This window comes from Corvus moneduloides, chromosome 8 (assembly GCF_009650955.1).
Source record: "Corvus moneduloides isolate bCorMon1 chromosome 8, bCorMon1.pri, whole genome shotgun sequence".
Lineage (NCBI taxonomy): Eukaryota > Metazoa > Chordata > Aves > Passeriformes > Corvidae > Corvus > Corvus moneduloides.
In genome coordinates this window covers 13,738,232-13,756,325 of record NC_045483.1, presented here as the reverse complement: position 1 = coordinate 13,756,325, position 18,094 = coordinate 13,738,232, and the positions used below count along the sequence as shown (strand labels likewise).

At 58.8% G+C, this 18,094-nt stretch overlaps 1 protein-coding gene across 6 annotated transcripts in view; it reads left to right on the top strand.

Moving 5' to 3' along the window:
* The window catches only part of KCNIP2 (potassium voltage-gated channel interacting protein 2), a 44,088-nt gene that overhangs the window by 7,810 nt on the left and 18,184 nt on the right, over window positions 1-18,094 (top strand). Inside the window, exon 1 of one of the 6 annotated variants that reach the window (XM_032116292.1) lies at window positions 11,927-12,287. The exons of 4 other annotated variants lie outside the window; for them this stretch is intronic. In XM_032116292.1, the coding sequence (XP_031972183.1) occupies window positions 12,200-12,287 (88 nt within the window). In that variant the 5' untranslated portion in view covers window positions 11,927-12,199. Of the gene's footprint in view, window positions 1-11,926; window positions 12,288-15,244; window positions 16,340-18,094 lie in introns of those variants that run through there. One more of the 6 variants, XM_032116289.1, reaches the window with a different exon arrangement.

Here is an 18,094-nt window from a genome sequence, read left to right as displayed (position 1 = left end):
ATTCCAGGAGAGAATACGCATTAATTTTTAATGGTGTGATTTAGTGAAGTCTCCAGGGGTGAGGGAGAAGGTGCTGGGTCGGATGCCAGGCTCTGTACTGCAGCCCATGTGACAGGTCCCTTTTGCCTCCACCACTGCTGCCTCAAGGACTGTGGCGGGCAGATTCCCATCCTGCTGGACTCCTAGGGGCATGCTGGATTTGGGTGGTTCAGCACCCCCAGCCCTGGCTGCACTTGCTTGAGGTCTCGTCTGACCCTGGAGCAGGGAGGGAGAGCTGCTGGTGCCAAGTTCTGGGGTCACAGCACAGGTGGAAAAGGGATGTGGGGCTTGGGCAGCACAGTGACAGATGACGTAATACGCTGTGGTTATGACTGATCCCAGCACCTCTTGGGAGCATCTCAACCCTCTCCTGAGTGGTGGGATCTGCCCTTAAGCACCTCTTTCTTTCCCCCTCACTCTGCTTCTAGAAGTTGATCTTCTGAGCCCATCCCCAGCCCTCTGCTGCTCATGCTGACCCAAACAAATTTCCCCTGGAGCCCGCCCTCCCTGCTTGCTTCCCCTCCGTCATGCAAAGTGAGTCACTCCCAGGCACCAGGAATCATTCATGTCATTTCCCCCTTTGCCGCAAAGTCATTAATGCGAGTGGAATAATTTGTTGCATAACGGAGAGGATCAGCGGGAGCGCTGCTCTGGCAAGCAATTACTGGTCCTGGCCACCACTGCCCTGGGAGAGGGCAGCTTGATGGGATCCTGCTGGTTCCACAGCTGCCCCATGCTGGCAGCAAAGGGGTCGGATCCCTAGGGCATTTTTCCAAAACCCATCAAGTCCTGACTGAAACCCAGCCTGGGGGGATGGACCCGTTTGTCATGGCCTTGGTGTCTGCTCACCCTCACACAGATCCTCCGAAAGGCGCGTGTTCCAACTCCCCCACAGTGACACAGGCAAGAAGTGTCCCCTGCATTGATCAGGGTGTGTATTGTTGCACCCTTCATTCTGGCCACATCCCTGCCTCCTACCCAGTCCAGCTCCTCTGAGCTCCCCAAGCTGGGTCACAAGTGCTTCCCACCAGCAGCCAAATCCCTCCTGGCTTCTTGCTCCAGAACTGGGGACCCCAAAGCGTTCTGGCAGAGGTGCAGGCAGCTCTGGAACTGCTCCCAGTGAGTTCCCAGCTGGCTGGTTTTGGTGTAAACCCAAACACAGCTGGTGGTCTCTCCTGGGGACCTTGCAGCCTCCCAAGTAGAGGGTTGGCTGGAGGGGGCACTTGCCACCCCACCAGCTAAGGGGTGTCGGTGCTGACAGCCTGTGCTTGAGTGATGCTTGCTGTGATTGTGGTAGACCCAGTGTCTCCCCTGCATGTCGAGTGGGAGAAGGGCAAGGAAGAGTGCTTTAGGTGATAAGAGGCATTGTGGAGGCTGCTCCCCCTTCCCAGGGTTAATTTCCTTCTATCCGATGCTTGGCCAGGCATTAATTTAAAGATGCTGTAATGGGAGAGGGAGAGCGTAAGAGGATTGGGCTGAGGGCAGGAGGATTTAATGAAGGGAAGGGATGTGGCTGGGGCTGGGGCCTGCACAGGGTCTGATGGTGCAGGATGGGCAGGAAGTGCCGTGCACTGCTCAAGACCGAGCCACCGTGACGTGTCCCAAGTGCCACTGTGGTGGTACCCGTGGTACCCTCCAACCCCTGGGAGTGAACATGGGAGTGAAGCTTTTTCCCTCCTCAGGGAGAGCTGCTGGCGGCTGGGTGGGGACGGGGCTGTGAGCTGCTTGTTTGCAGCGTGGCCGTGCCCCACGTTCCACCCGTTTGTTTGCGTGAGACACCAGGCACAAGTTTCAAACCCAAGCCTGGAGCAACCCAGCAGAAGGGCATCGTGCCTGGCTCGGGAGAGTAGGGGGGAAGGAGCAGGCAGAACCCCTTTGGGGTGCCATGTCCCAGCTGGGACTTTGTCCCCTTGCCTCAGCTGGGCAGCAAGCCCCTCGGTGCAGGGGGCTGCCCTGAAGCAGAAGGGGGAAGAAGGAGATGGTGTCTAATATTTCGAAGTGACCCACTGAAAACCTGCTGTTCTTGGGGCTGCTCGTCCCCCAGCATCCCCGGAAGGGGCTGGGATCGGGGCCACCCCAGCCCAGTGTAAACTGGAGGGAGAGGCTCTTTTGGGACCACACCCATGGAGGCAAAGGAGCCTTTCCCCCTCCTCCATCCCTCACAGACTCAAGAGCCCCACCTCTGCCGTGGACCACAGTGCCGGGACAGGGACGCGGGTCCCAAGGGATTGTGGTGTCCCTCCAGCCCCGCACCGTCCTGTGCCTCCCGCAGCACTGTTTGTTTTCTCAGCCTGCCCTGCTGTAATTACAACCCGCTGTCACTCTCTGGATAATACATCTTCTCTTTTATCACTGCTTAATTAAATAACTGTGGGGAAGTGAGGGGCTGGTAACCCCTCGTTTGCTGGGATGAACAACCCAGTGGCACTGAGGAGGTCTCGCGGGGCTGGCAGAGGAGCTGGATGGGAATGGCTGTGCCCCGGGCTGGGCAACGTGGCTGAACGTGGGGTACCTGCATGCCCTTGGGAGGGATGAGGTGCTGATTTGTTGTTCATGGGCACAGGACTCTGGCACAGATGTTTTCAGGCCAACCCTGAGGAAGTGCCCTGGATGTGACCACTGACACCCTGTGTGTAATTCTCCCCTCAGCTTGGAGCCTTGCCCGCTGCCAGGCTGGGAAGAGTGTGCTGCTAGGCCAGACACCTCTGCCCACAATTAGTTGGTGCTAATGAGTGCCCCTGGCAGGTGCTGCCAGGTCAGTGATCTCTGGCTGAGCATCTGCCAGGCTATCCCCCTGTGGGACCAGACACATGGGTCCCACTCCCTGCTTGGCAGAGCGTCCTTGGGTGTGCTGTTGCTCTTCAACACGGACATGGCTCCCTCTGCTCTCTCTCCATCCCTTCCCTCATCCCTCTGCTGTTTCTCTGCCTTTGCACCTTCCCCTGGAGGCTGGTCCTGGTTTGGGCACTGCCAGTGGTCCACCTCCAGGTGCTGCCCCTGTGTCTTTCTGCTCTGGGTGCTCTCCCCATCACAGCCACCCCACAAGTTGCTGTAGCAGTGGAAATGGAGTCTGCTATGACATCCTCAGGAGCAGGATATGGCCCTGTTTAAAAACATGTGGGCTGGGGTGGTAGGAGTACTCCCCTGGGCACTGCTCATCCTGCTATGATGGGTCGGGGATGAGATAGATGTACAACATGTCTGACTGGGGTAGACTGGGAAATGTCCCCCACTGTGAACAGCGCTGGGTGTCGGAACCCTGGCTTGGAAATGATCTGTCTGGAGATGGAGCAGTTTTAGAGGCACTCTGGGATTTTGTGGCAGGATGTTGTGGGAAGAGGAGTTCCATGACGACATAGGGGGTTGTGTACAGATGTGGGAGCGTGGGATGACCTGTTGGCTCAGGGTAGCTCTCCTGGTGTGCTGCCCAACCTCACAGCCTGTCCTCCTGCCTGCCCTGGATTTGCAGCTCCAGACTTGACTGGCACAGATTAAAGCCTGGGGCCATCTCTCATCTTGGCTAACCTGGGTCCCTCCTGCCCCCAGCCCAGAACGCGGGGGAGGTTTGGAGGTAATCCTTGCAGACGAGATGCTGCTGGCTAGTTATAGCAGAACCTCTCACTTTGTGGGAACCACGGCAAATTGTCCCTCGAGCCCTGGCAGCAATGGTACAAATCTTCCGCTAATTAGACTTGAAAGTCCTCCCGTGAGCTCAGACACAGGATAGATATTTGATTATTAACATATTTATTTCTGCGTCTCTCAGCAGGTCTTGCACTGGGAGGCTGTACTCTCCCTCCATAATTGCCAGGCACATTTATTCCTATCAAGAGTGCCTGGGGGCTCCAGGGAGGGGGGGTTGTTCAACTCTGTGTGCTCATTTTTGGGATTGTCTCATTAAGGTGTGTAGAAGACAACTTGCTGATGCTGAGACGGTCTTAGGCAGGAGCAAGGCCCCCAGGCTCTGCCTTGTGCCTTCCACCACCCCTCTTCCACATGGGATGCTCCTGACCCTCCTGGCCAAGTGGGAACCCAGGGATATCTCCCAAGCACAGCGGGTCCAGGCACTGGGTAGGCAGAGGAGGGATGAGGATGACTCAGTGGTGCGGAGCGGGTGCTGGGCGCCACAGCCCAACACAAAGCTGCCGGCCATGGCACCTCCAGGGAGAGCATCCCTCCCTCCAGTGGAGGCAGACAAACTGCAATGGAAACACTGCCTCTGAAACAACCGAAAATAGCTCTCCTGTCCCCAAAATGTCAGTTTAAAAGGCAGTCTGTGGGGGCCCCCCTGGGCTGCCAGTGGGTTGAGCGGGTGCCCTGGAGATGCTGAGTGGGCAGCCCTGCTGGCCCATGGGGCAGAGAGCGCAGCAGGGTGGAGGGCTGAGCCATCACCCAGGGAACAAGTGGAGAGAGGGTCAGTGCTGCATGGGGGGCCATTAGCCCAGCCATGGGGATGTGCAGTGTCTTGGCTTAAGGCTGGAGAAAGGTGCAGGTGAGCTGTGGACAGTTGGAAAGGCAGCACTGACCACTGAAAGTCTGCCCTTCCCTGAGCCCCCCAGGTCCACCCAGCCACCCATCCAGGGGCTTCAGGCCAGTGCTGGGGTGTGATTGGCATGGGGGCTCCATGGGCTTGGTGAGGAGCCATGGGTCAGGACCTCAGTCCCATCTCCAGCACCACTTTGCTCTCCCTCCCTGCCTTGTTGCCGTGTTTCCCTGAGCTGAGGGCACGCGCCTCGTTGCAGTGCTGGAGTTATTAATAGCAGCAAACACTCTCGGTGCCTTCAAGCCAAGTCCATTTTGGGGGAGATTCCTGCCATTTGAAGTATGTTTCCCCTCCGGGCGTCTTATCTCCCTCTCCCAGCTGTGCAGCCAGTGTGTGCCGGAGCCCCTGGATAAGCGCTGGTGCTAATAGCCCGTGTCACTCGGCGCGGCAGCATCTGCCTGGGTGACAGAGGGTGTCCCGCTCCCTGGCCCACAGGCAGCCCCGGGCTGCCTGAACACGTGGGAGCCGAGGTCGTGTCCCAGCCTGCTCCCACTGTGCTTCCTCCTGTCACCCTGCAGAATCAGATCTGTTGGTGGCCAAGAGAGTGCTGATTGCAAGGAAATGAGCCTAGTGCCACCTCCCACTTGCTGGAGCCCAACCTATGTGTGATTGTGCGGAGCTCATTTCATTTGTCACTGTCCCTGTGGCTTGGTGTTGGGGTGGTGAGGGTGGCAAGGCTGGAGAAATGCTGAGGACCATGTCCTCTCCTGGAGCAGACTTGGGGGCAGGGCTGGCAGCGCTTGTGACCAGGCTGAGATTTTTCCCAGCCTCTCAATTCAGGAGACCCTGGTGAGGCTTGGAGTGGGCACTGGAACAGGGCTGGGGATGGAAATCCTTGCTGATTTTCATGGGGTGCCATGGGCATGGAGCAAGGTCAGCATCTGAGGAGCAGAAAGATTCGGTTTGGGATAAGGAGATGCCGTGTCTGTGCTGTGCCCCAGTGCGAGCTGTGCGCCCCCATACAGCAAGGTGCCCACTTGTAAAGACCATGCTCTTTGGAGGTGCTGGGGGCTGTGCTGCCTCACTGCCTGATATATCCTGATAAATGCCCCCAACATTGCTGTGCTTTTCAGACACAACAAGCTCTGAAATGCCCCCAGATGGTCCAGGCAGGTTATGGTTCTACTTGCTTACAGCTGCAGTCTCGATGTGTCAGCCCTATAACCAGGGCTGGGTTCAGCTCCTGGCTGCTTTCCCTTCCCTGTGCGTCTGTTTCCCTGCAGCTGTTGGTGCAGTTCTTAGCCTTCCCATTGCAGGACACGGAGACACTCGGGGTGCACCCCAGGAGCCAGGGTGGGGGTTGATGAAGCCGTTCCCCCAACTTTGTCCCCTCCTACCCGCCGCTTCTATCCTGTTCATGGGGTCAATGAATTATTCATGCCCTGGCGGGCGCGGGTGTGTCTGTGGCCGCCTGTGTGATGCCAAGGGGGCTGACATGCCGCTGAGCACAGAGAGCTTTTCTGTGTAAATACCTAAAATATTTAGCAGAACTGATGAAAAAAATTCAGCTTGGGAGCAGTCAGTGTCTCAGGGCAACCTGGATGTCTGGGGGCCATCACGGGGGTTCTGGGGGTGATGGACACACCAGGGTGGTCCCTGGGGGGCTCTGACCTTCATCTTGGCCTGACATGCACCACCCAAATTGGTGGTGGAGTTTGTGTCCATTTGTCTGTCCAACCACACATTCGTTGGGTCTTTCTGCTTGTGTCTGCCATCAGATGGTGGGGGTGCCTCATCCTTTCCCTGCATTGCAGAGGTGCTTTGGCATGTGCTTGTCCCTAGCGTGGTGCCACAGGCTGCTGCCCCATCACCTGCTGCCTGCCAGCTGCTGGCAGGTGGGTGCTGCAGGACCAGCGCACAGCGCTGGGCTGGGTTCTTTCCCTGGCAGCGCCTTCCTGAGTAGACAGATCACGTCACATGCATTTTTTAGCAAGATCCACCAGCTGAGAACGAGCTGAGCTGTCGTCGCGTGTTTGTGATCAAAGCCAGACATGCCCTGGCAGCCCCGGGGAGAGTGGCCCTGCTTGCCATTCCTCTCCATCACATGGCTAATTTACTGGGCACAGCAGCCTGGGGATCCAGCAGTGTCACAGGTTGCAGGTGTGTTGCCCCTGCATTCCTGAATATACCAGGATGACCAGTGCCCTCCTGCCTGCTGGGGTTCAATGATTCCTGACCCGAACAGCTAAGGATGGGTGCAGTTATGATGCAGAGCTGTTGATGGCATTATGCTTCATGCACAGTCCTACATCCCAAAAATTGCACCTTCTGCTGGGAGTCAGAGTGAGCTGGGTTTGCTGGCAGCAAAGATTGGGGTAGGAAAGGATTTGTGCTTGTCCTGGGATGTGTTTTAGGCCAGGTTCACAAGGGAGCAAGCAGATGTAAGGGATGCAGGGAGCTGTGGCCAGCTCTGGATGGGAAAGCACAAGGAGCCAGCTGGCTGTGACATGGCAGGGCTGCCCTGCGAGGCAGCCTGGGCTGCTGGCAGCTTTTCCTTGGCCTTCGCAAGCTCGTGCTTTCATGGACGTGCCTTGGCAAGGTGGGAGCTGTGTGCTGGCCCATGATCTGTACATCCCAGGGCCAAGCCGCAGGGTGTGTGGCCAAAGACAGGAGGGGCTCACGGTTAGAGCACACAGCTCCTCCCAGGCCGTGTGCCCTGCTCCGAACCTTCCTCCGCCTCCTTGCTGGATTTGCTCCTGCCCCCCTCACGTGCCCGGTGGTGGGGCGGCGGCTGCCTGCGGTGGGTGCCTGCGGTGGGTGCCTGCGGTGTGCCCGCAGCACGGCTGCTTTGTGTTTCCCTCTGCAAGCACAGCAGAGCCCTCGGGCTGCACTTCGCTGTGACAGCACATCCCATGTCAGACCCGCTGCAAATCCTGACTACTAATAGCTATGCAAATTACCTCATTAGCTGCCTTATTTATTTTCTCTGGCATCACGTTTTCAGCACTTCCCCCAGACCCGGAGGCTGCGGTTTCCCCGGCCTGGGAGGAGGCAGGAGCAGAGCAACAGCACGCGGGGCTGGCTGGGCTGAGCCTTCCTCTGCGGGTGGCAGCGGTGCTGGGATCCCACGGAGCCACCCGCCCCGATGTGGCGTGTCTGGAACCAGAAGCTCATGGCTCCTGAAGTGATCCCTGCCGCCTGCTTCTCCCTCATCGTGTCCTGGCTCTGGGGTGAGTCCTGCTGAGCTCTCCCTCGAGCCAGGACCTGCTCTTTCCCTGCCAAACAACTGTGGGTCTGGCATTGCTGGGATATGTATGCCCTCCATCCCAAAAAAAGGGTGAGTTTGAATTATTTAGATAGAGAATAGAGCATTTGCTCAGTCGCTGTGGGCTTGAGTGGTGGGTTGAGGCTTGGCACAGGGTCGCAGGATGTCCTGCATCCTTCCCACTCTGATTGTCCTTCCTTGGTAATGGAAATTTTCCTCCTTCCCTTCCTGATTGCCCTTCCCCATTACTGGAAATGTGCCTCCCACCCTGACAGCCCTTCCTCCCTGAGAGAAATGTTGGCATCTGCTTTCTGCCAGCCACGGGATGACTCCAGAGAGCCCAGAGATGCCCTGGCCAAGGTGGCCCTTGGCTGGGGCCCTGCTCTGGTTCTCTCCCTGGGGGGGGTGTAGCCCAGGCTGAAATACTTTGAAGCCCAGGCACCATCCAGGGCTGGCACAGGCAGGAACAGCCTCCGACCACCAAACCAGCATGGTGCCCCTTGGTGATGTGCACATCACAGGGCATCCCTACCCGTGCTGAACGTGCCTGCAAGGACTGCTCGTTCCTGGCTGCATTTTCTAGGGGTGTTTATGTGCCCATGACACCTGTGACAGCAAGTCAGACTTTGCATGGACACCAGGGGACCCACATACTGGTGTGATGACTGGTATAAAGACCTTGATTCAGCCACTCCATGGGCTTGTCACCACCATGCTGAGCTGCCTGCAAGCATTGTGTCTTCTCCCCCCACACTCTTCTGTTTATCTTTTATTTCCCCCCTTCTCTTGGCGGCTGTGCTAATGAATATTTCATGGCCAGGAAGCAGCGTGAATTCCCTCGGCAGCTCCCTGCATTCCCTCGGCAGGTACCAGCCCGGTAATCGGTGCTTTAGGAAGGATGTATCTGCCAGGAAGCCATCTCGGGAGGAGAGGACCTGGGTAGGGAAGGAAGCAATGGCTCTGGTGTGGGCAGCTGTGTCGTGTCCCCCTCCTCGGCGGTGCTGTCACTGTCCCTTCAGCCTCCAAGGGACTGCCAGCGGACCGTGGCGGCCGCACGGCCTTTACGGTTCCCGTGCATCCTCTCACAGGCGTGCAGGGCCACGCTCCATCACAACAGCACGTGTCCCCTCCTGTCCCCCGTGTGCCATCAGCTGCCACAGCCGTCTGAACGAGCCGTGTCCCCGGCTCACCTCCCGTGGCTCCGCCGCTCTGCTGCGCTGTACCGGGGCTCCTCTCAGCGTCAGGCAGCGGCACCGCGGCCGCACGGAGCGTGGGGCACGGAGCGTGGGCAGTCCGTGTCCCCACCCAGGGCATCACAGGTGCGTCTCATGGCCTGTACTGCCTGTCCCGGCTCCTGTGCCTCCAAGCTGGAGGTGTCCCGGCACAGTCCGCAGGCAGGCATGGGACTGGGGCAGGGAAGTGCGGGACAATGTTGGTCTTCAGTCTCTCTGAATTTGCCCTTTATCCCCTACAGCGGGGAGCTGGGCTGGTCCCCAGCGCAGGCTCGGCATTAGGAGGTGCGGGCAGTATCTCCCTTTGCCAGGGTCTAATGGGGGGAGCATGAGCTGGAGACAGAGCCTGGAGCTATAGTCTTCCTCCTTCCCATTGCTGCAGCTCCAGCAATGGCATGTCCCCTTTGGGGGCCCAGCAGGTGCTCTGGGGGCACAGGCTACTCTAAGTATCTTTTTGGAAGATTATGTCCTTTGCCCCACAGTGAGGCACTGTGGGGATTGGAGTTCACCTGGGGCTGCAGCTGGGGCAGGGGCTGGGGAACCACTGGCCTCCTCAAGCAGGGAGCAGGTCTGGGAGAACCACAGGCTGGCTGTTGGGCAGGAGGCTGGTAGGATGTACCCTGCAGTGGCACCCGTGGCGGATGTGACCCAGGTGGGGTCTTTAGCAAGAAAAGTTTTGTAAGGGTGGGCTCAACAGCTGCCTTGTGGCTTGCTTTTGATTTGTGCTGAATTCCTGCTCGGCTTCCCAGAGAGGAGCAGGGTCGGTGATCAGGATGGCCAACATCTGCTGCTCCGGAAAGGGACAGGAAATCCCCTGTCCCGCGTGATCGTCACGACCAGGGTGCACAGGATGGCACTTGCATGTCTCACCCGCCCGGGACATGCTGGGATGGAGCAACTTTCCCTGTCAGATGGAAACTGGCTTCCAAGGAGCTGGATATTGGGGTTTGGGATGGATCTGCAAACTTTTGTTTGCTGTCACGTACTGTGGGCTCTGGCACCCTCCTGTGGCTGTTCTGTCACCTGTCCTGTATCCCGCGGGCCTTTGGGATGCGGCAGCTGCCTTGGTCTGAGCTGTGCTGGCTGGTCTCCGTGGACATGCTGCGGAGCTGCTCCTTTCCCCCAGCATTGGGGACGGTGTGCATTTGCAGGATCTGGCCTTGCATCACACAGCTCACGGGACCTGGTCACTGCAAGAAACTGTCCCAATGTGTGTTGTTGGGTTGAGCCAGGAGCAGAGCTCCTGGATACTTTGGGGTATCTGAGGGTCCTAAACCCCAGACCTGCCACTGGAAAGTGGCAGGAGTGGACTGGGAACTGCCGGCTACCCAAATTTCTGAACTTTCGGGTGGGGGGCAAGTGGTTCACAGGGGTAGATTCAGTCAAGGTGTTGCATTCACAGATTATCTCTACATCTGTGTCTCTGACTGCTGAGCTGCCCACTCTGCCTCAGCTGGCCTGGATTGTCCCCTTCCCCTTGTGACGTCGATGTCCCTTGCAGCCTTTCCCTGGCCTGGGGCTTTGTGGATGCGAGTCCCTGCTGTGCTCTGTGTTGTGCCTTTTTTAGGATCTCTCCAAACCTGGCTCAGCAATGCAGTGACCAGTGCAGCATCCCTTGCTGCTGGTGCCCCCCATACTGGGACACTGTCATACCGTGGTGTGGAGACACTCTGTTGGGCAGCTGCTCCCCTTTTGCAGGGTCATAGCCTGTGTAAGACGGGGGGGCTTGGTTTGGAGGGAATGACCCTTCTTTTGGGGAGCAAGGGGTGAGGTTCCCTATGCCAACCACAGTACAGGGTTGGTGGGAGGTGGTGGTGCTCTTGCCCCTTCCCTTAGGGCTCCTTCTTGAGGTATTAGTAGGGACTGGACAGTCTGGCTGTTCCTGGCTGTATCATGGCTCCACCCTCTTTTCCATCCCCCAGGGAGTAGAAGCTGTAATTTCCATCAGGTCCCTTTTTGTACACTTCCTTCCCTATTAATAAGAGATGAAATTTATGAGATTATAGAGCCTGGATGGATTCAGAACTGATAGAATCCTGCTGCTGTGGGGTGTGAATGCACTGTAGAGATGGAATACACCTGGGAAAATGGGACTTGGGGAAGGGATGTTGTCTTGAGTGTGCACAGACCATCTCAGGCTGGCTCTGGGAGCAGGGAAATCCCACTGCCACCACACTCCAGTCTGTCTTCTGGCTCTGGCATACTGTGTAAGTTAGCAGACCGCTGACAGGCTGAGTTTTGGACTGAGGAGCTCTTAGCCTGGGTGGTCTCGGAGTCTGACTCCTCTTCCTCTTATCCTTGCACCCATCCTTGTCTCCTCCCCGGTGTGGAGCCAGCAGAAGTGGATGCCTGGAGATGCAAGACACTTGCAGGGCTGAAGGACTGATGCCCAGGGATGCAGGATGCTCACAACACTTGATAATGGGAGTGGATGGCTGATGTCCAGGGATGCAGGATGCTCTCGGTGCCGGCTTCCCTCCGGAAGGAGCATCCTTGCCTGCTCTTGGAGAGAGGCGGCCCTGGGATGCAGCGGTGCCTCATTGGTCAGCGGGACCTGTGGAGTCTGCGGGTTGCCATACCAACCTGCCTCCGGTTCCCGGCCAGCCGGGGCGTGAATTGCCGGGTCGAGCTGATGCCAAGGGGCGGATCAGGAGTCAGGGGCAACCCGAGGCTCTGCCAGCCAGGGAGGCGTCCATCCGCCTCTGCCGGAGAACTGGCTGGCACCACCGGGCTCCCCGGCACCCCGCATCACCCCGACGTTGCTCCCCGCCGCTCCCCGCAACTTTGCGGCACGGAGGGGGCCGGCGGGCGGGCACGGCCCGGGGGGGCGAACCCAGACACCCCGCTCCCTCTCAGCGGTCAGCTTTCGTGAGCCTGAGCCCCGGGAGAGGCATAGCCGCCTAACCTTTTGTCCCAGTGCCCACCTGCACCGGAGCATCCCCGCGCAAAACTTCCCGCTGCCCGCCGCCGGGGAGCGGGGCCGGCGGCTGCCGCGCTGCCGGGCGCTGCCGCTGCCCGCTCCGCCGGGCTGGACCGGGCGCGGATGCCCGCAGGCTCGCTCCGGGCAGAAAGGTTCAGTCCTCCACCGGGCATCGCCCGCTGCTCGGAGGAGCTGGGGGGCTGTTTGGCAGCCGGGAGGGAGTGCGGCTGGGTCCCTCCCCAGCGCTGGGAGCTGGAGCCATGAGCCACTGCCAGCAGCGCTGCAAGAGGCAGCTGGGCCGGGTGATCCGCTTCTTCTACCAGTTTGTCACCGGGACTCTCTCCCAAGGTAGGTGCCGCCCTGGGGGACACGGGATCTCTGTTATGCGAGAGGGGGTGTTTGTCGGGTGATCTCTGTGGGGTCATTTGGGGAGGGGAGAAATGCTGTTTAGGTGCTGAGTGCTTCAGCCTCTGGCAGAGGGGTTGTACTGAGCTCCGTGTGGAGCAGAGCTGAAGACGGTTCCAGGAGGCAACAAAAGCCCCTGAAGGCCCCCTGTGGCCCTGGGGTGAGGGGAACGTTTTGTTTGGGGAGGGGACTGATGCAAAGCCGAGCATGAAAGAACTGCAGCTGGTCTGACTGTTCCCTGACGTGTCAAGGAATCTGACTCCTCTGGGGCTGGAGCTGTGCCCTCCATCTAGCTGGGCAAAGAAGCCCTGGGTGTGCCCCATGAGCCAGGTCACGGACACGCCCTGGTGCCTACATCTACCGTGCTTTTGTCCTGGGATGCTTGGTCCTGGGGACAGAGCTGCATGCTGTGTGCTCGTGGCAGGACCCCTCACCCCTGTGCCTGGTCCCTGCACTGCTCTGCCAGCTGCCCAGAACCCCCTCCTCTGGGTGTGAACCCAGAACCACCTCCTAAACCCAGTGGGCATATCTTGTGGAGGTCATCATGCACCTGTGTATGCTGGGACTCTGGGTGCCCTACTCCTGCCCCTGTCCCTGTGTCCCTGTGCAGGGACAAAGTTGCCATCCCCATGGCCTTGCCCTGCAGAGGACCACTGGGCTGCCCCTCTGGGCCCCGACAGTGCTGGGAAGGGATTCACTGTACCGTGAGTGCAGGGAAAGCCTTGTTAGGCCAATGTGGCAGCATCACGCCTCGGAGCAGGGCTGGGACTTGCACTGCTTTTACCAGGACCCAGCCTGCCTGGGAAACCCCTCCCAGGTTCTGTCCCTTCCTTGCATGAGGAAACCCCTGGGTGTCCGCAGCCTGTGCCTATCCTTGGGGCCAGAGAAATGCAGGGATAGCATGGAGATGCACTTGGCACAGCCCTGGAGGCTGCGATGTGGGAACAATATTTGACCTGTGAGCCATGCCCAGCTGGCATGCTACCTTCCTGCCCACAGGGACATGAGCCCTGGGATGGAGGCTCCTGGTCAAAGCAGGGGACAGTCCCCCCAAGCCCAGCAGCATGCCCGGCTCTAGAGCCTGGGTGTGCCGCAAGCAGTGCCAGGTCCATCCCCGCTAGTTGGCTCCATTGGGTACCAGCCAACTTGCCCAGAGTGGAGGGGGCAGAGGATGAGTCAGCTGAGTCCAGCCCAGGGCATGAGGGGCAGAGCTGCAGGTGATGGAGCAAAGAGGGAATGGGACATCAGGATGCTCCCGAACCCCACCACCTGCAAGGATGTCCTGCAGGTCCTTCTCCCAGTGTCCTGGGCTTTCCAGCTGGGTGCTATGGCATTGTTGCTGTAGCAGGTGTCCCCTGGGACTGGGTCTCTGGAGTGGCCATGTGTGGTGCTGAGCAGGACCAAGGGCTTTCCCTACAGCCCTGCTGGGTGTGCAGGGGATTGGGATGGGCACAGAGGGCATGGCTGGCTGTGGGGCTCTGACTACCCTCACCCTCTTCTTGGTGTTCTCCCAAGCTCTGGGACAAGTCAAAGTGGGGTGAAACCCAAAGCTGGGCAGCTCTGAGTTGGGTGTGGGATGTGGGGCTTGCACAGCCTTCTCCCCTCTGCAGCATCCCCTCTTCCCCAGCTGCTGCTCCAGTCCTTGGGTCACCAAGATACTGACCCCACTCCGGCTGTTATCCTACCCCATCATTCCCTTTTGGGGGGCAGTGACCCTCTGCCCTTCCTGCACAGGTGAAGGAGGTCCCATGGAGCTCACTGTAGAAGGCACTGGGTGCCTGACCGGGTGGGCCCGGGGTAAGGGGTCCCCTGGCTGGGTGCCCTGGGGAGCCGGCCAAGGACGGGTCGCCAGAGGGGAAAGAGAAATGACTCAATCAATTAACCAGATTAAAACTGTGACTTCACCTTCCAAAAATAGCATTTCACCAATATTTTAATGTGCTTATTAATAATCTGCTCGCGCTCTGATTAGCAGCAAGGTAATAAGGGATTGGCTTTAACCTAAATTTAACTCTCCCTAATGGATGATGGCCCCGAGAACCAAAAAAAAGGAGAAATTCCTATCCATCAGGCTGGCCCCCCAGCAGGTCAGGAGCACCCAAGGGATCTGGGCAGCAGCTGCCCAGCTGTGCCGAGGGACCATCACCTCATTGTGGCCCAGCAGGTCCTATGGCACATTTTGTGGAGGTAGTGCCCTAACACCTTGCAGCACTGGGTGAAGAGCACTTTAGGGGTAGCTCTCATGGAGGGCAGGGGTGGCTCTCATGGAGGGCAGAGCCTGGCCACAGTCAAGATGCATGGTCCCCTCCTGAAGAGACAGGTCCCTTGACGATGGATGATTGCCCTGCTCCGTCCCCATCTGCTCCATCCTGCAGCTGGGGGCAGTTCCCCGTCCCCAGCTGCTGGTGGTGCTGGGAGGATGGAGACAGGGACCTGCTACCTGATGGCTCTGGGTGTTGCCCCATGTGTGCCTGTGGCATGCTGTGTGCATGGAGCTGCTTTTTGGGCAAGAAACCCCACTCCATGGCTTATTTATACATCACCCAGCAGGTGGCTGGCGGGAGGTTTAAATTTAGCTGTGTGGCAGGGCTGTGCTGCTGGCAACACCTGAGAGCCAGGGCGGGGGTGGCTGGGTGGGTATAACTTCATGGCTGTTATTGTTACAGCCCAAAGTAGGACAGGTGGCATGGACTCAGTGCCAGCCTGGGCTGCCTGTCCTGGCATAGCTGGTCCTGGGGCAATGTTAAGGGCCTGCTGCTCTCTCCAGTGCTGAGCCATGGGCACTTTGCCATCCTGTCCTGTGTCACCTGTGGATCCTCAGAGCAGCTGATCTTGGGGGAGAGAGAAGGGAGGGAGGGAGAGACGGATCTGGATGCTTGGATTCTGCTCCCTGAAAGGGGCACAGCTGGGGCAGCGCTGTACTCCTCACCCACACCCGGCTGGCCACATTCCCTGGACATGGGTGCAGGGTAGAGATGGGACATCTTGTATGCAAAGAGGGTTTGGGATGACACACTTGGGTCCAGCATGTTCCTCAGCCATATATCCCATGGGGCAGCAGATAGGGCCAAGTGCTGTGAAGTGACCAGAAGTGTATCAGGCATAGGTGCAGCTAATCCCACGTGGTTTGGGATCTGTGAGTGAGTGCGCCCAAACCCACTGTGGCACTGTCTAAATGCACCCAGCATCACAGAGCAGGAATCAGGCTGACTCCAGGCTGGGAAAAACAGATGCTGAACGCAGACATCCCTGGGGAGGTGCTGTTGTGGGACGCAGAGAATGAGATGCCAGTGCCTCTCTGCCAGACCCAGCTCTCCAGGATGGCAGAACTGCAAAGACACCTTCCTTCAAGGCCCCGTGTCTGGAGCAAGGACGGACACAGGCATCAGCAGAGATCCTGGCAGCATCATTCCCTAGGGAGCCCCGTTTCCAGGACTCCCAGCTTCACCTGTGGTGTGGCAGCAAGGGGCTGAGCCCTGAGGATCCCAAGGTCATCAGGGAACTCAGAGCAGCCCTTGGGCTGTGGTGATGCCTTGCTGGCCCCATGGCACTGAGACACAGCCACACGTGTAACGAGCTCCGTCTGTTCTCTGCCCCCTGCTTCCTTCTCCTGGCTGATGGTGCCACTCTCCCCCCGGGCCAGGAGGGTTATTTTTAACTGTTTGCCATGTGCTGTCTGAGCACAATTAAGGTAATTGGTTTGGGAGCCTGGCTCTCACACAACGCTCCCAATTACCTGCCTGCCTGCCCGTGCGGCCCCCCGCCTCCCTGCCCGCGGTGGCCGGCTCCTCTGGCAGGGGGACTGCCGGGACAGGGCTGCCCCAGATAGCACGGCGGGGCTGGGTTGGGGGCGCGAGCGGACACAGGGGATGGAGCCATGGAGAGGACATCCCTGCACAACGACAGCCTGCTCTATGCCTCCCTGATTGCCATCCTCCTCCTCATCTCCTATTGGTTCACCACTCGCTGCTTCAAAATCATCAGCGGCATTGAAGGTACGGGGCTGGGGACATGGGAGGACAGGGTGGCCCGCCCCGTCCGCTTCCACAAAACAAGTGGTGAGGCGAGCCACTTTGGTGTGGGAGAGGTGGACTGGGGACTCCCTCTCTGCCTCTCTGAGAGACCTCCATCTCCTCCTCAGCCACTTCATTTGCTCCTCCGGGCCCTGGTCCTACTCTGCTGTGTGTGAGAGCAGCCGGTGGCAGCCCTGGCGCTGAGCTGTGGCTCAGGGCTCTATCCAGGGCTGCTCCGGGGTCCACCATGCTGCCTGTGTCTAGGTACTGCTGCCCCTTGCTGTGAGATGGGGATGCAGATGGACTCTCTGGAGCCTCCCGCTCTTGTAGGGTGGCCAGGGCTCATGCTTGGGCCTCAATCTGCATTTTGAGGCTCTGGGTCCCTTTGGGCGTGACCCACATCTTTGGTCCTCAGCCGGTGTGCTGGGGAGCTCTGGGATGTGGTGGGGGTCCCAGTTTCCCCGGTGAAGGGTCTCTCCAAGCCCCGCTGCAGTGGGATGTGAGTGCCGGAGGTTTGCAGGGTGACACTCCAAGGCAAGGAGCAGGGCAGGAGGGGTGAAACTGGCATCATGAGTCCGGGGACGTGCAGAGCCTCTCCTGCCCGGGGTGTGCATTGCTCCATCCATCCGTGAGACTTCTCTCTGCACAGCTCAGCCAGGGCCTTGAGGATCTTCGCACAGCATGGCCAAACGCTGACTGGCTGCAGGGGCAAGGAGCACCCCTGGGAGCAATGCCCCTCACTGGGACAGGGGGCAAAGCCCTGCCCCACGCTTCTGGTGGGGTGTGTATGCTTTTGAGCATCCCCTGCAGGCAGCTGCGGGTCTGGCTCCATTGGTGAAGTCCCACGTGTGGTCCCATGTGTCTCCTCCATCCTGGGGGCAGCTCCAGATGGAGTAACATCCCGGGGACCTTGGTGAGGTGAAGGGGTGGTCCTTTGTCACACCTAGCTCATCTGGGGCTGCCCTTGGTCGGAGGGAATATGCTCTGGGAATATGCTCTGGGGAGTTTGGTGGTCCTGGGAGCTGGGCACAGTGTGTCACAGTGGGACACAGGACCAGTGCCGGGTGCCTGTGCTGGTGCTGGTGGGATTCTGTCTCATGCTGGCAGCAAACAGTGGAGGTTTTTATTAATGGCTCCAGCATGGAAATATGTAATCCTGACATGGTGGCCAGCGGGAGAATTATCACTGCTCTGCTGGGGAGGACAGCTGGCACGGGAGAGGCACAGGGGCAGGTGGGGAAGCTCCATGACTGACCTGCCACTGTGCCCTTCAGCCCCAGCATCCCACAATGCTGCCAGAGACACATGAGGGGCTGATGATGGCCCGTTCACATGGGCTCAGCAGGTTCCTTTTGCAGAGAAGCTGCCCTAAACCCTCTGGATCAGGCTGGAAGGGCTCATCTTCCTCTTTGTTTGGCCAAAATTAGGCTGCAAAAATAGACTCATGGCCTGCAGGACAGGCATCGGCACTGGAAGCAGCTGGAGGCTTGAGGAGAGGATGGGTTGTAACTGGGGCTCAGCAGGAAAAGTGGCTTTAAAAATGCAGTTGACATCAGTGGGAAACTTCCTGCAGGAGTGCAACAGGTCTGTGCCACCCCAGCCCGGAGGGATTGACTCGAGGGCAAAACTGGGAGGCAGACACATGAAATCTAGTCTCAGTGCCTGAAAACTCACCTCTTTCCAAGGAAAGGAAATGCCAGGTCTGAAAACTTTCAGCCTGAGGAATGTTTCCTGAGG